Source organism: Ahaetulla prasina, chromosome 2 (assembly GCF_028640845.1).
Source record: "Ahaetulla prasina isolate Xishuangbanna chromosome 2, ASM2864084v1, whole genome shotgun sequence".
Classification (NCBI taxonomy): Eukaryota; Metazoa; Chordata; class Lepidosauria; order Squamata; family Colubridae; genus Ahaetulla; species Ahaetulla prasina.
Window position 1 is genome coordinate 91156017 of NC_080540.1, and position 24038 is coordinate 91180054.

Genomic DNA, 24038 nt, shown 5'->3' on the forward strand with positions numbered 1-24038 from the left:
ATTGTATAGGGTACAGTCGGGATCACTGTTGTGATCTTCACTGCTGGCTTCTGACAAGCAAAGTTAATGGAGATCAAATGACCATGGGAAGCTGGGACTTTGGTATTAGCCTAACAGTGGCAACTGGGACTCATAGAATAAACATAAATTGGCATGGTTATATGATAACGTACCTTACAATTGCATCATTTGGTATCAAGAATTCCTGGCCCCAATTACTGTCAGTAAGCAAGGATTATCAATACAGTGTGTTAAATGTTGAATGATGGAGAAAGGAATGGCTATCTGTTAAAAACAATGTCTGGTAAATCTGGGATTTTTCTAGTTTTATCAATTTCTCTTCAGCAATATACAAACGGTAGTTGTAATACTCAATTGTTTACAAGAGTTGTGGGTGGGTGCATTGAGAACCTTTGCCAAATAACGAGTGCAGGATTGAACTAAGGAATACCATTATTTGGGCATTGGATTTTAGCACACGGTAGAGTTTAGATTTACTCATTGCATCCGAAGCGTATTCAACAGAGGTCTTCTAAATCAAAGATTCGTTTGACTGCTACACGAAATACTAAACCTGAACTGGTTGTACCTGAAAAAGCCTTATAATTGTTTAAAGGCCATTAGTCTCCAATATATTACATGTATACTGTAACTGAGGAAGGAATTCCCGTTTGCCTCTTAGTAATGAAATTTATTTTATCTTTCCTGTTCATGTTGTGGTTCTTTCTATATCATCACTTAACTTTTTAATTCTGTGTCTTCCTCGTCCAACCTTTCCTCTGAACCATGTTATTGCTTCAACCATTTAAATTTATCTTTTTGCCGTACTGAATTTCAAACATGCCTATATTTTTTTATCCTCAAATTGTTTTATTTCAAGCTGTAGCAAAATGGCATTTCCCATTAGTTTAAATTTTTCCAACTTGATTCAGGAGTCAATACATAGCCACCTAGCTGATGGCTTCATTGTGATTATTAATCTTTAATTATTCCAACTTAAATGTATATTTCTTTACGCTGATCCCTCTCCATATTCTATTAGACTAGTACAGAGGTGTCAAACTCACGTCCTGTGGACCAGATGTGCCAAACGCTGGCCACACCTACACCTGGTTTAGCAAAGGGGGAAAAAGTCATGATATGTCACGTGGTGACACTGAGGACACAAGTTTGACACCCCTGGACTAATACAACTTAACAGGCAACCATGTTTTTAATGATGCTTCTTAACTACCCCTTTTAAAGAGTGATTTCCATCTAGCAGATCCAAATTAGTAATTGACTCAACTTTTTCAGGATGTTCATTTCGTAGTCATTCTTTTCTAAGTCTCCAAGCTACAAAGACATGACAACATTTACCATGTGTGGTTTGTGCAGCTTTTAATGCTTTGCAGTTACTCTGTAAAGCTATGTAATTCCTACGTAATCATATATAAAAAAAGCATTCAAAGTTATAATACTACTGAAAAACTGACTTATGATTGTTGCAGCTGCTCTGCAATCATGTGATCCAAATTTGGGTGCTTGGCAGCAGACATGCATTTACAATGGTTGCAGCATCGTGGGGTGTGTCACAGGATCACCTTTCCACACAAGCAACGTCAATGGAAGAAGCTGAAATTGCTTAACCAAATGATGCAGTTGGCGACAGTGATTAACTTACTGACTGGCAGTCAAGCGCAACTCACAACCGCTTCATTTACTAAGATAATTCCATCCCATTTTTGGTCATTAAAAGCCTGTATTTCTATAAACCCTGGAAGGGACAGATCCATTAGTTTCTGCAGCATCCCCTTTGAAGTTCTTCACAGACAATACACCTTAAAAGTGTGCAGTACTTTGTTAATTTAACAACAAAAAAGGAAATTTAGTGATGAATACATTAAGGAACATGTAACAAGTGTGGATCAACTTTATTGCGTAATCACATAACTTACAGTATGTTATTCTGTTCACTTTTGAAAGATTTAGAAGGCACATCCAAGCATACATTCTTTAAAAATGCTTCCATAGAGCTAACTTTTAAGATAACATTTTCATTTTTTATTATATACAGATCAACAGAAATTTTAGTGAACTGTTATAGAAGATAGATCCATGAAGTGTTCAGAAAATTAATTTGTTTTAGAGCAAATCTATAAACCTGAAGTATAAAGTTAACATTCAAACAATAGATTTTTGAGCTTAAAAATAACAAGTGTGTGCATCTGAAATAGTGTATTTTTGAATATGACATTTTGCTGGCACTTAAGTTATAAAAAATAGTTTCCATGATTTTGGTATCCCCCTTTTATAAATTAAATCTTTTCCTGTTTGAATATAATATACAGTGCCATATATGTTAATGGAATTTAGAATATTAAAAAACTATTACAGGTTAGGTTCATTCCCTGGTCTTAACATTCTAGAAATAGATTTTAGGAAGAATTAGATGAACACCTCTGAAGCAGTAACGTATGGCAGGTATCACAAACTCGTACAGGCTTTGGATATGATGGAAGTGCAAGTTCATTGCTTGAACAGGTATTACAAAAGATGTGGCCACAGTTTCGACAATGGTGCTGCAAATACAGAAAAGATTAGTATTACTAATATCTTAAAATATTAACTTGGTATTAACATAAACCAAAATGATTTCAAAAATAGCTCCAGCTCTGAAAAACTTGCATGGTAATCTCATAAAAACTGCGGAACTAGAAAATTTTCAAATGCTGCTTCTATCATCCTCTGTTCAATGTAGTCCTCCAAATAAAACATTTTGGGAACATAAATTGGAAATGGACCACATACATGTTAAATTAGAGTATTCCAGGAATGCTTATCACTTTCAATCTAAATAAACATTTTAGTTCTCTCAATGTCATTTGAGACACCATCCTGTCTCCTGCTGCTCACTCTGGATATGTTCAAAAGATCTAAGAATCTGGCTTTTTCCAAAGCCTTTGATTAGAGTGGGTGGCAGGTCCTGCACGTTTGTCTTTGTTTTATGTCATTTGAATGTGTATTTTTAATTGCCACCAATTAAATTAATTGCCCGGAGGCTCCAACTGGTGCAGAATGCGGCCGCGCGGGGGATTGAGGGAGCTCCTCATAGCTCCCATGTAACACCTCTCCTGCGCTGGCTGCATTGGTTGCCGGTGGTCTTCCGGGTGCGCTTCAAGGTGTTGGTTATCACCTTTAAAGCGCTCCATGGCATTGGACCGGGATATTTACGGGACCGCCTGCTGCCGACAGTTACCTCCCATTGTCCGGTACGTCCAGTGCGCGCTCACAGGGAGGGCCTTCTTAGGGTGCCGTCGGCTAGTCAATGTCGGGTGGCGGCCCCCAGGGGAAGGGCGTTCTCTGGGGGCCCCAGCTTTATGGAATGAGCTGCTGGTGGGACTCCGTCTCCTCCCTGATCTCCGGACCTTTAAGCGCGAGCTCAAGACTTTCTTTTTTCACCAAGCGGGGCTGGCCTGACTGATATGGGGGTTTTAGTGGGTTTTAATAGGGTTTTTACCAAGGTTTTAGTTTTGATAAATTTTAGCTAATATTTTAAGTTACAGCGATTGAATCAGTTTTTTAAATTTGATAGTGTATTTTAAATTTGTTGGGATTTTTGTAGTTTTATTGGCTGTACACCGCCCTGAGTCTTCGGAGAAGGGCGGTATAAAATACGAATAAATAAAATAAAATAAATAAATAAATAAAATAAATAGATGTAGAATTGGTCATCCTTGTAAATTTCATCAAATACACGTATTTGTCTTCATAGGACTTTGTTTTTAGTCCTCTGATAATCCTCCCTGCCCTTTTTGAACCTGTTCTAGTTTCTCTGAAGCTTTAAGTGGGGATTCAGGGGGATATAGTACTTGGCTCTGACCAGTTCACAAGAAATGTGCTGCTGATTTCTCTGGACTGAAATAGAAGAAATTTGGATTGAACTGAAGTCAAAGGGACATCTTTCAGGATCAAAGAAGGAATGTGAGGTGTCCTTGCTAAAGGCCTAGATAAAGAGCCATATGTTTTAAGTCCCTTCAAAATTTCAAGGTGGAGAATGTTATTCCAGAAGGCAGATACTGATACAGAGAAAGTGAGTTTCTAGGGTCCTGGAATCCAGAATGAAACAACCTTGCTGGATTGAATTGTATCAGAACACCCACCACTACTTGGTCTTGGTAGGAATGAGTTGGAGATGGCTTCTCTCCATCCAATCCCACAGACTCCAGGCGTTAGGACAGAACCATTTGGCTGACCCAGACTCAAAAGATATAACTGGGTTTCATGAAGAGGATTAAGACAGCTCCTGGAAAGTAGCAACAAACCATCTGTTTGCACTTCTTACCCATTCTATTGAGTCAATCATCCAGGTCATGGTTGTCCCAAAGGTGCTTTCCAAAAGGCAACTTTGACTTGTCTTTTTTCCTTGAAAATGTTTCCTTTCTCATCCAATAAAATGCTTAGATGAGAAGCAAAACGTTTTTCAAAAAACAACGAAGAAAGTCTAGTTGCCTTTTGGGAAGCATCTTTAGGACTCACTCATTCTATTTTATCAGTGGGAAAAAGCACTGATAAAAAATAACTCCTGTCAGGGTAAATATAGTAATAATGGAGCCTGGTATTACCTTTCTTCTTGAAATGGAGAACTCTTTCTCACACTGTTTACAGTTGGTTGCTTCATCATCTTTTAGCCATGCATGGCCCTAATATTTAAAAATAATAATATTAGCTTAATTGAATTTATATAGCCTTATAACAAAATAAAAAGATCTAGGCAAACTTTTGAAAGTTTATGTAAATTAATTACACATCTAACTCCCCAAGTAAACTTGTATCAACCCTTAGCTATACATTAGACCAAGCCCAATTGAATGTTGGGCAATTTGCTTCAAAATAAACATGCACAGGATTGTGTTGCACATTGGGAAAGAATATACAGACAACTACATGCCAGAAATTGGTTGACTGACCCATAAATAAATATTTAAAGAACAGAAGATACTAAGATGTTATGTCAATACTTTTATAGTTTTACTATTTTGAGTTACCATTTCTTAAATGAACCTAAATATATTACTGAATCAACAGTACCTTTAATGCTTTATTTACTTCTTTAATATCTTCCATCTTAAGTTTTGATCTGAAAAAATAAATAAATCTAGTGATATTTTTAGTTGGCCTGATATTAACCACTACAACTTTTCTTCCCATTAAAATATTGACTCGCCTAAAGAAACATCACTGCTCCTGAAAGAGCATAGGTAAAATTCAAATAGGGAGTTCACAAGTCAGATCCTTCCTTTATTATATTACACTTAACTTTTTTTGACACAATACAGTATCTACCAGAAACAATTCCAAGTCCAACAGACAAAAGCCCCATAACTATCACCAATCTCCAATCGCAGCTGCATTTTCTTTATTAATAATACATTAACTTCAAAACAACATTTAGGCCATTTCATACTTCAATTACAGCCAGAGCTTCACTCACAAAATTTACTGATTCGCTACAAAAGGTCAACAACTTAGTGTCAATTCCATCTTCTTTCCTGGTGGTTCTAGGTTTGTCAGATTACTGGTGACCTTAGTCTCAAGCTGCTGCTTGAAATGGTACCCCTTGCAGCAAGGCAAGATTCACCCTGGCTGAGGTGGGTCTCTGGTAACAATCCTTTACTCAGAAGGGAGGAGGCTGAGTGCCATGGCTCTTTTTCTCTCTGGCCTTTCCCAGAGAGACAATTTGGTTCCATTGGGAAAAAACTTCCAGAAATTATCATGAAAGGCTTTGGAATATTAATGCAATGCTGTCAGAACTGTTTATGTGCTTTTAATTACTTAATTTACTTTTTATTTTGTGAATAATTGTTGTACCTAATAACTGTTGACCAAAAAGTTGTAAGATATGGTGGTAATAATTAATTAATTAATTAATGACACAAATTATTGAAATATACTTACTGGCTTAGATGAAGCCCCATTTCTTGAAGGGCTTGTTCCTGTTCTTCACAGATCTTTTCTAGCTGCTGCTTCTCTTCCTGCAGTTTTCGCAATTCCTATGCACGCACACATACACACACAAGACAAATGAAATGGACTACACTACAATTCTCTTAAATGGTTTCCCCACCTTTCCTATTTTAAATGAAGTCTTTTATAAAACCTACTGAAGTTAAAAAGAAAGATAATATATTCTCTCTCACCTATGAATGGATATATTTACTGGAAAGCCTATTCTATGCTCCTATAGCATTAATGAAAGACTACAGTGGTTTTTATCAAGAAAACTCAAATAGGCCAAAGAACCTGTAAGTAGAAAGGCCTATTGTACTAGGCACGAAAGGTCACAAATGCAATATACCTTTTTAAAACATAAAGCTATTTATCATCTAGGGCAGTATTTTTTAAACCTGGCAACTTTTTTTATACTTCAGCTTTCAGAATTTCCCAATAAATGTGTTGAGTGGGGAATTCTGGGAGCAGATGTCCACCCATCTTAAAAGTTGAGATTCAGAAACACTGGTTCATTGGTACGTCCCCAAATTACACTGTAATTAGCAAATGTCCTATAAAACATTAAAAGTGGGAGGATGGAATGATTGGAATAAAATGATGTAATCTATTGACCTTCAACGTAATCCTGCTATACCTTTAAATAAAAATCCCCCCTGCTTTTTTCACTCTAGGGCAGAACTCTTCATGAAATATCTTGCTGGCTTAAGCATGCCCACTATCTCCAAAACATTGTGATTTTCCATTCCAGTTCTCTTTTAATCTCTCTTATTCTCTTTTTTTATTGCAAATCCCTTTACTCTGCTTGGGGCTAGAAGGGGGGAGGCAGTGATTCCCTTAGGAGTAAGCAAACAAAGACCATCATTTCTAGGTAGAACGTAATCCAGCTACTATGAAATCATAAGCCTAACCTACCCTCTCTCTCTTGAAAGAAACTAAATCATGACGTGTCTTACTTTTTTCAAACCTTCTACTTGCTGCAGTTCAGCTTTCAGCAAAGCTGTAGTGTCTTTCTCATGGTGTAACTCTCGCTGCAGATTCTGTCGCTGTTCTTTCTCAGATTTTAACTCTCTTTCAATAACTGAACTGTGCAAATTAAAAGAAAGAAGCACAACAAAGTCGGAAACAAAACCTGTTTTCCAAAAGAATTTACCTTATTAGCATTATGGAATAATTTTGAAAAATGGCAGGAGTTTGTACTTTTCCTGAGGTAAAAAAAAAGACTTTTTTTTCTGGTTCTGTGAAAATAGCCAGTAGGATCCAGATAGCTACTTCAAGCATGTTTCTGGCTTTCATTCTGGTTCAAAAGCATACCCTCAAAACCCTTTTTAAAATTGCTTCTAGAATTTTCATTTATTATGCAACTTTGAATCGAAATCCAAAATCTCTTCTTACTTCTTGAATACATGGTGTGGAATCAGAAACCAGGATTGATTTACAAGTTTTACCTAGTCTGAAAAATCCTATGAAAATTACTTTTGAGACTGACTATCCCAAAAATTTTTAATATTTTTAAAACTAACCATTACCATAATCTCCAGATAGATGTAAGAAACACTAAAGTTCTTAGGTTTAAATATAGCGATAAGATTGCTAGAAATGATATTTCCCAAAAAATCATTGCTCATACCTCAGAACAGAGATGTGGCGATGTAACAAGAACCACACTATCAAACAAAAGGATTGCTAAGTGAAGGAAAGAGGAAAAATTTTGGGGTGATGATCTGTAAACCTGTTGCCCTATTACAGGTAGTCTTTAACTTATGATAATTTGTTTAATGAGAGTTTGGAATTACAACAGCCAGGGAACAGGTGTCTGCAAATTACTTCTGTCAAAAAATATTGTACACCATCCTCAGGTCATATGATTATGATCTGAATGTCAGTTGTCAAGGTCTCCACAATCGTGTGATTGCCATTTCTTCTCTGCTGACTTCCCCTGAAAGTCAATGGGGAATACAGCAGGGAAGACTGTAAGCTGCTGCCTGCCTGCTGCAGAGCTGAGATTCTCTCCTAGCAAGTAGCTTTTTAAGAGTGAAAGGACTGTCTGCCATCAGCCTGGAAGAAATCTTAGCTCTGCATGGAAGGGCTGTTTGGTGAGAGGAGGGAACTCCTCTGGTGGGCTGCACAAGCGGAGAGCAGATCCCTAAGATCTGAGCTCCATTTCTGCAGCTCTTTGGAGGAGTTCCACTCTACACAAGGAGGGGAGGAGAACTTCTGTGAAAGGCTACAGGAACTGAGCTCAGACCTTTAAGATCTGAGCTATGGTCCTGCCATCCTTCAGAGGATTTCACTTTTGCGTTTGGAGGGGACCTGAACTTGACAGGCAGTTCTTCTGCTCTGTCTGCTTAACCTGAGAGACTGCTTAATGACGGCAATCTGGACTGCCGGGACTACAGTCACTGAGTGAAGCAAATGTGGGTGTCTCATTTAATGACTGCTTCACTTATTGACTCAGTTTCTGGTCCCAATTGTGTAAATTGAAGACTACTTGTAGTTTCAGTGACAAAAGTATTAACTGTACTGGGTCCAGTTTAAGAAGGTAAGTATCCAATCTTTGGGGAATACAACTTCAGGAAGTGAAGTCTCCCCCAACTCTTGAACACCTCCTTTTGGAGCTGCCCTATGGTAGGCACATGCATAAGCCTCTATTAGGTGGGCACTGCTAGAGCAGAGATTCCTTCTTATCAGGGTTACTTATCCCTGTGGGTGGAAGAACACTTCTGCTGTCTCGGCAGCTAATTGATTTTGTGAACCATTAATTGTAAACAGAATGTGTTTCTTCTATTCAAAAGAATATGAACGTAAAGTTAAGCTAAGGTTATATAAAATAATAGTACCAGTTGCTATCCAGTTGGAGTAGTTGCTCCTTCAGAATCTCAATTTTGCTCCCCAATTCTTGTTTTAATTTGACATTTTTCTCTTCTGCAAGCTTCTTGGCCTTGTCTGCATGCTGCAGTCTAAAGCACGAAAAAGAGATATACCGACTTGATTGTGAATGTTATTTTTTGTACCACATCAAAATGACAAATTTAAAGGAAAGCCCATTTCATGCCTCATGGAAAAGTGTTATTCTTGATAGGAAGAAGTTTCCCGGAAAAAGAAACAAATTAACATATGACTCTGATAATCTTTATTTAAGATGAACCTTTGGGTTCTACCATACTAAAAACCTGAGGAGCTCTACCAGCAGCTTCTAAATAGGCCAGCAGTAGCTTCAAGAAACTGCTAGGGAGTGCAGAAGAAATGGACTCGCCACAACAGCTCCTATCATAAAATGTTATGATTAATTATAGTAACCCACCCCAGTTCTATATAAACGCCTTGGTTGAAAACAGATATAAAATTGAATAAATGTTTATAAGATATGGATCTGATTCAGCCTTTCAGTCTCAGTTTCTTGTCCCCATGCTGATCATTGATTCATCCTCCTATGACCCCTTTTCCCTTCTCTTCCATGTATCGATCTTCATCATATCAAACTTAAGATTTTCGGCCTCTCCAGCTTCGTTTGTGCATTTTGATCTATGAAATTCTGTATCATTACAATATAGGGATTAGTCTGGCCAAAAGACTTCTCCATTACCATTCTATTTGACAGGGAAGCAAGTAGGACAATAGGCCTGATAATCCCTATCCAGGTTTTCCTCTTGTCAGAATATGCCTTACAAGGCTCTCCAAGACTTTGTGGAAAAAATGGGCAGTGTCAAGGGGCGCTGTAAAAAACTGACATTCATGCTTCAATAGAAACAATCTGTCTGAATTCTGATATGCAGAAGACTGCGAAACTGCTAAGGTCACACCTTGACCAGATATGTGGAAGAAATCACCTGTCCTCCAATTGTTTCACAGAAGACATCATTTGATCTGTTTTGCCTTCAATGGATGTTACTGCTTCTTTTTTCTGTTGTAAAGAACTCTCTGCAGTCTGGAGCAAAAACAAATTCAATCAGGTCACTTTAAATTAATCATTTCTCATGGCTTGGAGTTCAGAAAGATCCTTTTTCACATCTCTTTTCATATTCCTGTCTCTTCAAAGGTTCTCTTAATTCTAATATAGCAGAGTTTATAAACCTGATGGCAAAAACCAAGAAACTGCCTTAGCTGCAGTACTTCAAAAGAAAAAAAAGGGAAATAATCCAATACACCTACATTTCTACCCAGATTGTAGCAATAATAACAACTTTATCTTTGTAGTGCAGAAATGAGTGCTTAATTGATGGCTGAAGGACATACTTGTCTTTGTTTGCTTGGCAAAAGGTCTGAAGTGGGTGGAACACAGCAGCCTGCAATTACTGCAGGTTCAAGCCCGGCCCGAGGTTGACTCAGCCTTCCATCCTTTATAAGGTAGGTAAAATGAGGACCCAGATTGTTGGGGGGGCAATAAGTTGACTTTGTAAAATATACAAATAGAATGAGACTATTGCCTTATACATTGTAAGCCGCCCTGAGTCTTCGGAGAAGGGCGGGATATAAATGTAAATAAAAAAACCCAAAACTTTAATTTATATCACAGGGCTACCTGACAAAAATGAGTGGAGTCAATATCTTTTTCTCAGTTCCCTTGAGGAGAAGTTTAAAAAACTTTTTAAAAAAACACCCTCCATTTAGCTTTTTAAGACCTACAGTAGGAATTGGTGCTTCCTGCTGGTAAATGGCAGAAAGCCGCAACATCACGTGTTTGCGATTGCTAAGAGCTTTGGGACTGCATGCTTGTCTGGCTACCTTATTCCAGAGCCTTTGGCCATCTGCTGCCTTTTCAAGTATTCTATTTAAAACAGTAACTGAAAAGAAAATACTGCATAAAAGCTTCTAGTAATGACTTAGCTAGATGAGTGATGGATGTTGAATAACAGGGCATCCTCACATTAAGCTTATAAATCATTCCCCAAGTCAAGAATAAGGATCTAATTCTTGCAATTTTCATCTTTTCCAGTCAGAAAACTAACCAAGTTAGGAAAACACACATTTGCTCCCTTGTGCTTCTGTCGTAACGATATCACAATTAAAAAAACTGGGGAGGTGAACAATTTTTTGCTTTTCAGCTATGTGTGAAGAACCCCCTTGTTTGCCAACAGAAAACATCATATTGGTGAGACTGAAGACCAGGTTAGAATACAATGTTCCTGGTTTCATAATCTTTAATTTATGAAACTAGAAATGAATTCTTGGCCTGAATGCTTTCTCTTACCTTTCACATGACCACATATTATCAAGTCAGAATTCCTTGGTATTTCCTTGAAAAGGAATTCTGGCACAAAATCCAGAGTTATCCTAACTTAACATATTAGTAAATTGATCTTAAGCCAGAGTTACCTATTTGGAATATAACAATTAGGATCTCTAAGTTAAAATCAGCAATGGAAGTGAAGATGGGATGACACAGAAAAGAATATGCACATTTTCAGCTTCATAAATAAAAGTGAATATTATTATCAAATTTGATCAAACAGACCAGACACTTTAGTTCCTGAATTTTAGGACTATTTGTGGCCATAGCAAAGAGACTCTTGAATACCTGAGATTTATTGAACATCTGCAAATTGATAGCTTTAACTTCCTCCAACTGCTGACGAAGTGCAACCAAGGTATCTTGTTTTTCATGTGTATCTTTCTCTAGAAGTTTCATGGCAATTTCCATTTCTGTTTTCATTGCAATCTGAAGCTCCAATTCTTTTTCCAACTCCTTAAAATTACAATAGAAACTGCATACGTAAAACACTTAATGTGCATCTTGAAAGCTCAATATATTATTTAGGGCAGCCTTCTCAATTTTATGCCCTCCTGGACTGCTGAATTGGCCTACCTTTTATAGCTCAAGGCAATCAGGGAAGGAGGTTTTACACTAAATAAATAAAAGGATCTTTTATATTTACTAGTTACATAGTACATTTCCCCCCAAATTGTTTTGGCTAGGCTCCAAAGAGATTTATATGCATATTTGGACTTTTCATACTCTTCAATCCAGGCATAATTGGTTATGGGTTCTTTGTATTGTGTTCAAACAACAACAAATATTCTAGAGAAAAGCAAAAATAATGACCTCTGCCTAGTTTTGGGCATAGAATTTTTGAACCTTTATTAATATATTCCTCCAGCCAACTTGAAAATCTAATCTTACATTCAGTCCTAATAAAGCCATTTTTTGCATCATTACATCAATCAATATTTGTAAATGATCATTATTTTATATGAAGATGTATTTATTATATAAGAATAAATTTAAAGGGGAAATCTAAGGACTATTTAACATTTCCACTGCCACTTGTTAAATTATGAGCTCTCACCATTCGAATTCTTTTCTCCTCTTTTAATTGCTTCCAGACATCACTGTACATTTCATCTAGGCCTTGTCGTGATTGTTTATAGGTTTCCAGTTCCACTTTGGTGTCCAGTTTAGTTACCTAGATTAAAAAGTGGGTGAATAATCTGCTAATAGATTGAAGACTCAATGTTTCAATTAGAGAAATCAGAGGTGAGATTTTCTATGGATACTGCAATCAACAAGTTATCTTATACCTGTGAACAATATGAGCAACAAAATGCTAAAGACTCAAAGACACTGCTTTATGTTAATTTATGAAACTGTTGCAGTTAGCTGGGGAAACAAAGCAAAATACTCATTTTCATCCCTTCAATTTCCTGGAAAAATGTCAAAGAAAGTTGATTTCTGCAAGAGTGAACTGGGAAGCCCATTCTTATAGGAACTGTTATGCATCTCAGTATGTACAGAAGAACTATGGATGAGGAAAGTAGCTGAAAACTAAACCATGGATAGTCTTCCAGTGTATACTTAATGGTATTAGTTTAATGAGATTCATTTATTTGTTAGATTTATATCTTGCCTTTTTTTCACAAACTTCAGGTAATTTACATGCCCTTTACTTTGTCCTCATAATAATCTATTAATTATTACTAGTGTGACTAGTGTGCTCCAAAGAGATACCATGGATAGAGGTGATCTTGGGTCTCTCTAGTCCTAGTCCAACATTTTAAGCATGCCACTATTGGATACAGGCTTGTCCTTCACTGAACAAAGGTCTTCTTCAATTTACAGAAGGAAACAAGGAGCTATCCATCTGGAGATAGCTCAATAATTATCTTCACTTCCTCCATCCTCTATGGCACTTGGCTCTCTAATTGCTCAAAAAACACGGGACATTCCAATGGGGCTTTTAATGGAAGGGAAGATCAGTGAAGAGTCCATTCCTTTCAGCAGATGTGCAGAGCATATGAATCGAAAGCATTATTGTCATTGTTTTTCTCTTCTTATCAAAGGAATAATTGAGCACAAACTTGTGTCTAATTTACTACTACTTTGCTACTACTTTATCAAAATGATGGTTATCTTGTTGCAGGTCACGTATATAGGTGTACCTTTTTGTGCCCAAGAGATTTTATATATGTATGTTCTGTGCATTTTTTGTGTTAGATGGAAAAAAACAGATAACAATAAAAACAAATAAGCAAACAAACAAGGCTCCCGTGTAGTTTTAGGAGATTATGTAGTCTTTTCATTATCTGACCTCAGCATACTTTTCACTGCGTTCACGAATTAATTCGTTTTCCTGTTTCAGATCCTGTTGTTCTCCCTGAAGAGCTTTGATTCGATCTGTTGCTGCTGATAACTGGCCAAAAGATGGTGGAGGGAGATTGATTAAAAAATGAGAAAAGTTCCTTTCCCCAAACAAAACATTCATATATTATCCTGCTGTTCATAAAAACTTGCTACTCAGTAGTGCCTCAAATGAAGATCTTTTTACACACAAAATATTTGTTTTCTAAAAATCTTGATGGATCTATATAGCTTGTTATAAAAGTAGCTTCCCACTGTTCCTGTACCTAAAAGTTACAATCAGTCTACAAGTTGCAATATGTTACTTTATTTGTATCCTGTCTTTATTCTCTAGGTTTTTTCCAGATACATGTCTGAGCTATTTAATTTAAAAAGTAATTGAAAATATGTCACAGTGACCACAAACCTCTTCCTGGAGCTTGGAATTCGTTTTCTCTAAGCACTCTATCTTGCTCTGAAGATCTCCAACAGTGCAACTATAACGAAAGAGACTCAGTAGCTGTATAATAATTCTAACCATTTCATCCCAAATAGAAAAATACGTTTCTCAAAACAATTAGGATCCCCAAACTAATAAAATGGTCTAATCCAAGGCATTGGGGTTCTAACTAGAGGTAAGGTAAAGGACATAAGATCTAGCGATACTAAAACTCAGAATAGTAAGGGAAAGAGCAAGCTTTTCTAAGTAGGTACAATATCCTTTATGTAAGAATTGTAGTCTTCATATGAGGGTAGGGGGAATAAAGTATTAACTAACAAACTATACCTTAAATGTCGATTAAGTTCTTCTACATAATGTTTCTGGTCAAGCACAGCAGTAATTTCTTCATCTCTAACAATAAAAGAAAGATCATTGTCTTTTCAAAACAGCCAACTCTTTCAAGTGCTATATTTATATTGAGAATGGTTGTTGTATAAGAAGATATATATTCACTGTACATGCTACAAGTACAAATCATGAACACCATAATCAGTAGGTATATTAATTTATTTTTATCCCTCCTTTATTATTTTTATAAACAGCTCAAGGCACTGAACATATCTAACAGTCATTCCTCCACTTATTTTCATCACAACAACAATACTGTGAGGTGAATTGGGCTGTGAGTGAGTGACTGGTTCAAAGTTGCCCAACTGACTTTCATGACTAAGGCATTAATTAATGCCTAATTTACAGCCTTTTATAGTTTTCTCCTTTTTAATTTCTATTCTGGTTTCAATTTTTCTCTTTCTAAGGTAATTAGGAAAATTTAGAGTTAGCTCATCTCTGATATAGTTTTCTGCTACACAATTTTGAAAAGCAGAAACTTAACTATACATACCCTTTGTCATTATCAATGCACTGTGTATCCTTAAGGTAGAGAGAAAAATCAATCACTGCTACCTGACAAGAAAGATAAAATTCATTAAATTATATTGTGTCTCTAATATAATTCACTGTAATGTACTTTTCATACCCTTTTCACATTCAAGGAAATTAAATGCAAGGGGATTCAGGCCTTTAACATAGTCCATTGATTGTCATTGTTTCAAGATGAACTCAAATGCTTGTTTTCCTGATGTAGTACTTTGGGCAGCACTAGTGTCCAGTGCAAAAAGCCATGCAAACAGAGAAGCTGGTAATAACCATAGAGCACACCAGCTAGCTAAGCAAAACTGCTCCGAAGAAGGAAAACATGACATGACCAATGACACTCACTACAACTAATCAAGAAAAAGGGTCAATAAATTGCATAAATGAACTCTGCAGAAAAAAGAGGATGAGCACAAGATCCAAAATGTGGCCACCTAATTTGCACAGATTTAAACTATTGCTATTTATTATTCATGATTTTATGCTGGGACAGAACTTCTGTAAATAAGCCAGTTGTAAATGCAATTATTAAATTTTCACAATCATGTAAAACAATATGAATTTAGCCTGATTACCCTTGGTTCAGGCCTACAGTTGTCACTTGGGACTTAGTTTAAAGGAGACCATTTTCACCTGGGAATCCAAGTCTTCTCCTTTTAAACAGAGATTTGCATCAATGACATTTAATCCCACTAAAAGGCCCACAATCACAGCTCCTTCTTCTTCCATCATCAAGGCATCAGGCTCGTAATATTCACTAGGAAAGGAAAATATAATATAAAATATAATGATTTAGAGAGGAATATTTTACTGGTCATCACAGTGGAAGATTCACTTGAGGATAATTCAAAAGGTTTTTTTTTTCTAAACTAAATGTCTCTTATCCAATTAATATTCTGAATATAAATATTGGGCTGGATTTAGCCCAAATGGAAGAATTTCTTCTTTTGCCAGGAGTTTTAGTTGCAGCAACACTTTTCTGTCTGCATAAGAGTGACAGGGAGAGGGAATAGCTCATTCCTATTTTTTACTTGGCGGGACTAATCCAAACTGACTTCTAGATCTAATTTAACACCATTTTTCTGCGCAGTAATAAATGTTCTTCTTGAAGAAAAATCCAAAGTACCTCAAGAGACACTTGTGATCCAAGAGTACTTTCAAATAGTCTGCCAGTTTCTTTTGCATCACGGCAAGATAAAGCCAAGCTCTACCTCTTCCGATTGGAGTCCTACAACCCCACAGGAAAATCACTGATTAAATATCAAATTGCTCAGCATAGAAAAGGAATGAGAAACAAAATATTGCCAGTTTAAACAATGAATAATTGCTAAAATATAGAATAGAATAGAATAGAATAGAATAGAATAGAATAGAATAGAATAGAATTGAATTTTTATTGGCCAAGTGTGATTGGACACACAAGGAATTTGTCTTGGTGCATATGCTCTCAGTGTACATAAAAGAAAAGATACGTTCATCAAGGTATAAATATATAAATATAAACCATTTCCCACAGAAGATAATTTATCAGAAGAACTTAAAATATTTAAAGTCTGTCCATTTTAACAGTGCTTTTTCTTTAGGTTGAATAATTATGCCACTCTTATCATTAGTATTAATACTTTAAACAGATGATTTTGAAACACAATAAAAATACAGGTTAGTAATTTTACTCTAAATAATAATATTCTGAATTCTTGTAAAAAAAATCTGCTTTTAACTGATGATCAGCAAAGATCATCTGATTATTACTACTAACTGTATTAAAAAGATAAAAAGCATGCATTCTTTTAAACAATCCCGATTAAAGAACTATAATACCTGTGTCTACTCACTTTAATTCGGGCAGATTTCTGACACTTGTTGCTAAATCTGATGCCTCTGGACAAAGTTTCTCCACTAATTCTAAAGGCCCAAAAAACGATTTGTTCTGCCCAATAAAACTCTTCTTAGCTAGATAAAGGTAGAATGGAAGGAAAAACGTATTATTCTACTTCACTTCATATAATGCAGATATCTACTGATGCAACCTAATTGGACTGTACTTTTAGACAAACACTAAAAAAAGTTGTGATATATTCTGTGTGAATATATCAGACTTTCCTATAAATTAAAGGAACTTAATATACAAGTAACATACTTGGAAAGTCTTTTTTCATAAATGCCTTAATATAACTTGTTTCCCTAATACACAGAAGTAGGCAAATATGTCAAGCTATGCAGTCAGGTTTAAAGGTCTTTTTTTTTCTTTTTTCCATTGCTTCTATGCATTTTCTCATGGTTCAATTACAGGACTTTAACTACACCGTTCTAGGTAAATTCTGCAAATATTTGGTGGCTATTTCGGTTGAATGGGGACAGCTAAATAATAAAAAAAAGCCTGGTGTCCTTCAAATATTCTTAACCAATAAAAATGAAATAAACATGTAAGAAAAATATTATGCTTTCAACCATGCAAACATAAAATCAGATTTGAAGCAAACTCACCTTTAAGTCCATGCTTGAGACAATGTTCCAAAACAATAAAGAACTGCTGGAGAGGAGGGAAGTCAGAATCAAGAGTCCTCCCCAAACTCAGAGCTGACTGGATTAAGATTTTAATGCTCAATTTCATCATATTCACAAGATTGGAACGCTCTTCCATTGTGTGGGATCTGGCTGCTAAACACATATAGACAAGCAGACATGTGTATAAGAAAGCAAAGTCTTGCAATAGATCTGTAGGCTTATTCTGAAAATATGAATCCACACAAATAAGCATTTTCCTGTCATCCTAAAAAACAGCAACAACACCCCAGCCCCTGGAATAACATACATAAGGTACTATTCATAAAAAAGCCCAGTCTGCAAGAATTTTTAGTTCCTGTTAATGCAGCAAAAATGCATAACAATAATGGACTCTAAATCAATATGGTAAAACGCACCCAGGCACATGTGTGCATACCCAAGTGTGAACAATAAGAACTATATCATTGTCATATAGTTCTAGTTTCGGTATCTAGTGCAACGATCCTTAAAAGCGCACAGGTACTTTAGTTCCACTCTCCCCAGAAGGATGATTGCAGTGCAACATTTTAATCCCATTTCATGTTCCCTACAGGAATGGCCATCATGGTTGCTTATAAACACAGAGGGAAGAAATCTCTGTAAGCATGTTAGTAGAAAAAACAGTCGTGGCTATAGAACATAGTCACGGTTACAGAAGAAACCCCCATGATTCATTCTTGGCCTTATTCAGACGTTACAGCGAGAAAGCAAACATTGCAATTTCCTCCGAAAATCGGGAGCAGAAGCAGTTTTCCATAGCAAAGAAGGCAAAGTCATGGGCCTCCTCGTGCATGGGTTTTCTCCAGGGTCCCACACTTACAGACGTACAACGGGCTACTCAGTCCTGGAAAGCTTCCCCGAAGGTGAATCTCTGTCTCCACCTCCCGGAGTGGATCACGTGTATACTCCAGCTTTCCCATAGGCAAAACTGTCATTTCCCCCCGCCCCCGTTTCTCACCTGCACCTGCTTTACGCGAGCAACACTTCCACCCCCTCCACGTTCTAAGAGAGGCCTCTCATTGGACAAAACACACCGACTCTCTTACACCCTTTCAGCGAGCCAATTATAACTCTGCATCAACCATTCTAAGGGCCCGGATTGGCCATGCTCTCTCATTTGCCTTCTTATGTTTTGACAGGGGAGAAAAATGTTCACACACTCACCCCCCCTCGCTTCTTATTGGACACAGAAGGCAAATTGGCTCAGCAAAGTCACGAGCCATTATGAACAAGAAAGCGGAGGCGCCATTTTAATTGCTCCCGAGGTTGTCGGTTTTTAGGCTTTCTCCCCACGCGACCTCTGGGGGCGGGTGGTGCAATGAGCGGCGGGCTTTAGCTTCTATAGAGTCGCTTCCCTTTTCCTGGGAAAACGTAACGTTTTAAAATCCGTTTTCTAAGTGGAGTTCAGTTCTGTTTCCCCACACTCTTAATTTTAAGGATCTCAGAATCATAGAGTTGGAAGGGGCCATTCTATGCCACCTCCTGTTCAATACAAAGTAAAGCATCTCTGACGGACCTCTCGACGGCCTCTATCTAAGACAGGCTGGGAGGAGAGTCCCCCCTCTTCCCCTAGACCAGATTCATTCTCGTGGGACTCTGCTCCATTATTTGCGCTGTGTCTTGCAGGATTGCTTTTACTCCCCACACTTCTTTTTCCGAAAATGGACCATCTCTCTAGCTAGGTTAGCATGCTGGCTGGGGAATTCTGGGAGTTGAAGTCCATATGTTTTAAAGTTGCCTATTTTTTTTTTAAACCGATTGTAAGTACCCTGAGCAGCCTAAATTAAAGCACTTCACAAGCACGATTCCTTTCACAAGCACGACTCATGGGTGAATGTGATCACCTGGACTACAAAAATAGCTGTAAGACATCGTAGACAGAACCTACGGTGGCAATTACGTTTTGATTTTTGCCTGTATTCTGTGGCTGAGATACAGCTATCGATTTGTTTTTCCTGGCAGATTGTATAGCCAGATTGATGGCATATGAGTGAGAAGTAGCATTTCTGTCAGTCATATGATGTACCAAGTGTATTGGTACCCATGTGGATTGTGCAGTGGACAAAATGAAAGGTGAGCAGAAATCAGAAATTTGATTTTAGAAGCTTGCAAGCTTTTTGAAATTGTTAAAAGTCTATCTTTAAAAGCCTATCTATAAAAGGTCATATTTTATTTTTAAAACCTTAAATAAGTACATAAAACCACTAAAACAGATGTGATGGATGTGCAGGGAGATGATTCGTTTTTCCAGGAGGAATTTGAATACACTTCAGATTTAATCCTAAAAATATTTGTAGCATGATATTACGCTAAATCCCCACTTTAATATAGTTTATTCTAGAGTATGGGTATGGTTGCTGCTTGCTTTATTGAAAATTTGAAAATTGAAGCAATTTTCATTGGTGTTGGAGTTTATGCATCATTGTGCACAGCATTTTCTTAAAATATGGCTGATTATAAAGTAATGATTCAGCCTTTTAAATCATATTCTCCACCAAGAATTTATTTCAGAGTGGTTACTCAATTTTAAAAAAGATGAATTTGAGATGTAGTATATATTTTTGCATATCTTGTTTTCTCTTACTTGAAAACATTTTTCTATTTCTGATAAATGTGAAGTTCTTGAATACAATACTATTTGGTGAAAATAAACTCTTCCTGATAATTTTTTTTTCTTTTGCCTTTTAGTCAATCTTGACTCTAGCCACTATCTGCAGTTTACTTGGCAAGATTTTTTGGGAAGTGGATTTTCATTGTATGCTTCCTAGGTCTGAGAAAGAGTGACTGGCCCAAGGACGCTCAGCTGACTTTGTGCATAAGGCAGGACTTGGTCTCCTTTTTAGCTTGGTATCTTAAACCACTATACCAAACTGGTTCTTCAAGACAAAACGTACTAATTAATTAGTCTAATACTGTATGTTGTATGAACCCAGCTTGGGTGGGAAGGGAATCAGCTTATAACTTAATGTCTCATGCAAACCCAGAACATTGGCTTAATTGAATAAACTATGATTTAGCTACCATTGTTAATACCAATTTCAAATCCATATCCATAAATCAGTTAATGCAAGATATTCTGCAAGTTTAGACATAAGAACAATACCAAAATAAGGTATTAGTGTAATCCTATATATTCAACTGCATATTTGCTAAAGTATAAATACAATAATCTGTTGTTCAGTATCTCCTATTATTGGAAAGCATAATTATAAAATAGGATGAAGTGATAAAGGATTAAATTATAAATAGGAAAATAGCAATGTTTAGGAGAAGATTATTGAAATTTTTTTCTGACTGAAGTATGAAGAATAAAACATTTTAGTTGTATTATATTTTTATAAGTCAATTCTCTTGAATTGAAATTAAAGAATTATGATTCCCTTGGCAAAGTGGAATTTATTAATATATTTACATTTCTTCTCAAACCTTTGGTGTGCTTTTTTTCTTGCTATAAAAATAAGCACATTGCTTTTCATTGGGATGACAACTTTATAGTTTAATTTTCCAGGAATTAGGATATGCTTCATACATATGCACTTAAAATCATTAAACCCATTAAATCTTGATAAGTACTAGTACTTCTGAAATACTCTATTGTACACTAATTCTCAGATTCTGATGAATATATGAATGTGAATTTACATTCCATTCAACTGATTTCTCTGCATCATTAACACCTTTTATTTCTGCCACATAATTTATACATGGAATTAATTCATTCTACTCATGCCTTTAGGACTAGAAATACATTTATATAATCATTTCACTATCATTGATAGGACAGTATTAAAATTCTTGTAGGTAATCAGTATTATCACATTTATTTTTGAAGTTGATTATTGTTAACACATTATTTATTGCGAAGCAAATAAACCTTTCCCCCCCCCCCCCAAACACATCAGATTCTTAGGACTGCCACAAGTCCCTGCAATATTCTTGGCAAAGGTTTTCAGAAGTGCTTTGCCATAATCTCCTTCCTAGGGCTGAGCGAAAGTGACTGGCTTCAACCAGATGGCTTCATGCCTTGGGCAGGACTAGAACTCATGGTCTCTTGGTTTCTATCCGGATGCCTTAACCACTGCACCCAATTGTCTCTAAATAATGCTTACATGGGAGTCTTAATAAACACAATGTATCTTCCTCCATGAATGTAGAAATCTAAGACTGAGCACTTTTGACCAGACTGGTTTTTTTCCAGGTGGAGAGATTAGGGCAGTGCAGCAATATACATTTGAAGGAGAATTTGATTTGAAAATGTGTGGGGGTGTTCATGTTGCACCCAACTCCTTTTAAAGAAGCTGTACCTTTTCCTGGGATCCCTGGGATTTATCCCATGAAAGTTGTAATTTGACTTAAGGAGGCTGACATACTCTAAGTCAGGGGTGCCGTGATGCGTCGCCTGCTGGCTCTGCCCCCGCCTCGTTTAGCAAAGTGGGAAAAAGTCCAGATACATCACGTGATGACGCAAGTGACAACGTGACAACGCAAGTTTGACACTCCTGCTTTAAATAATCTCTTCGAATCTGAATCACTGCCCAATCTAATGGTTATATCCTAAAGTGCAGGGCCTAAGCTAAACCATATCTTATTCGGCACCATGTTTTGTCTCTCCCATTAGTAACTCATATTTTATTCCTTTTCAGTTTACTTAAGTTTGTATATTAAAAATTTCTTATTGGAAATGTACTGTGATATGTAAGCCTAGACACAATGTAATTTACAACATACATTTCCCAGTGTTATTTATAATCTGATAGGCTTCAACATTTAGCAAATAAATATAAATTGCCAATTTATACACAGCAGTGTTTTCTTTTGGCATTTTAATTCAAGTACAACTGTACTGTAGAATTGTACTGTCATATAAAGAAAACAAACCCAAGAAATGTTATCCAGGGAAAAAAAAAGATGAGTATAAAACAGAATCCCTACCTTTTTGTCAAGCATTCAAGGATCAATTTACAATAACCTGTATTAGAAATATCTAGAAATGTTTTCTAGAATTTGCCATTGAATCTATTTTTAACTGTCGACCTTCAACATGTGAAGATCATTTCCAGGCATATGCAGAAAACTTAACAAAATGAAGATGGGATACAAGGGATACAAAAGCTCCAGATCCAAGGAAAAACGATTCTCAGAGCCAAGAACCTGGGCATTTCTTCTAGAAACTGCATTTCTCTACAATACATTCTCAGTCGGACCCTGAAAATCAACTCGCCCTGAAAGTTTTCTTTACCCAGCCCCACCTCTACCGTGAGAAAAGCCACTTACTCGCTTTACACCCCACACCACCATTACCAAAGACAAGCAATAAACATAGCCATACTTTGTTTTGCTGGGCTGTCATTGCTGAGTGGTTTGGGAATGAGTCCTACCGAGGCTGCAGACTTCAGAGCGTTTCCGTAGCTCACTGCTAAGTTTTCCGAGGCTTTCTTGGCCAGGGAGAAGATGGGAGCGGACCAGCTCCCATCTGGTGCCCCCTTCTCTTTGCCATCGCTTTTCAGCTCAGAGGCGCTGGGGATCTGGGCGCGATCAACCACTTCAAAATCTTCTCTCGATCCAGCCGCAAATTCCTCGCCGTTCTGCCCGTCTTCGGCCATCTTTCCTTGGGTCATATGACACCCGTCACCGTCAGGAGCCCCAGGACTTCTTCCGGCAGTGGCGCTGCGAGTTGGCGGCCGAAGCTTGGTAAAGAGAAGCAAAACCCCAAGAAGCGCCTTCAATTGCCTTGCATTGCTATCTCCCCGCCGTTGATCTACTCTGGGTGGTCTCTCCCCGGTCGCCCGACTCTTTTTCTCCGTTTTTTTTAAACTCGGAAGAAACCTTACTTGTGTTTAATTAGGTTTATTTCCCAATATGTTTCCCGGGAGACCGTCTCGGTTTCCATCGAAACTGGTGGGAGTTTGGTGTCCTCCCTACCCGCACCGCTTTTCTTATTACCGCCCCCGCCGCCTTTGACTAAAACCCAGCAGATTGATGCCGAACGATCAGTTGCATCAACGTAACATCGGTGTCAAAACAAACCATAACTCCATTTGAAAGCCCAAATGAAAGAGATGGGCCCGAATACCTTTCCTTAGTGATGACATGTTATGGAGGGAAGTGGGGGAGAAGCGTCCGAAATAAAACATTTTGATTTCACGTGCAAATATTTTTCTGTTTTATATTTTGTATGGTGATCCGTGTAATCTTTCTTCTAAAAGCGCCTACATTAGGAGTCTTCTGAATGAAAGATTAAGCGCGTGCCTTGTTCTAACTGCAGTAAGGTTCTCTTTCTCCTCCTAAGACAGTGATTCCCAAAGTGTGAGCCGCGGCTCCCCAGGGAGCCGCGCTATCGTCATAATATTCAATTAATATCTGCGCCCGCTGGGTCTAACGCTGATGCGCCATTTCTGAAACGTCTAGTGCGCATGCGCAGTTACAAGTCAGATTTCTATTCGTTTGTTATCACCTTCTCAGTGCTCGCATAAGTTTTTGTTTGTTGGGCTAACTTAATAGTGTGGTGGTTAAGTTACTTTTCAAAAGCTATTTTTCTGATCACCCTAAAATGGACAAATTCTTATTAAACTT

The 24038-nt window shown here is 37.2% G+C and overlaps 1 protein-coding gene across 6 annotated transcripts; it reads right to left on the minus strand.

Annotated features, from left to right (window-relative positions):
- Positions 1-1894: 1894 nt before the first annotated feature.
- On the minus strand, positions 1895-23398 carry RUFY1 (RUN and FYVE domain containing 1). 6 transcript variants are annotated; one of them, XM_058167263.1, is made up of 18 exons: positions 22795-23398; positions 17406-17576; positions 16754-16871; positions 16045-16146; positions 15552-15675; positions 14887-14948; positions 14331-14396; positions 13971-14040; positions 13515-13616; positions 12276-12392; positions 11507-11674; positions 9819-9916; positions 8829-8948; positions 6945-7074; positions 5938-6032; positions 5071-5137; positions 4605-4682; positions 1895-2561 (listed from the first exon to the last, which is right to left on the minus strand). In XM_058167263.1, the coding sequence occupies exons 1-18, from the start codon at positions 23081-23083 to the stop codon at positions 2418-2420; spliced, it is 2121 nt and encodes a 706-aa protein (XP_058023246.1). In that variant the 5' UTR covers positions 23084-23398; the 3' UTR covers positions 1895-2417. The 6 variants fall into 6 exon arrangements, with proteins under 6 accessions (XP_058023246.1, XP_058023245.1, XP_058023248.1 ...); XM_058167262.1 differs by having other exon boundaries at positions 17406-17579; positions 22795-23392; XM_058167265.1 differs by having other exon boundaries at positions 5071-5119; positions 17406-17579; positions 22795-23386.
- Positions 23399-24038: the final 640 nt, after the last annotated feature.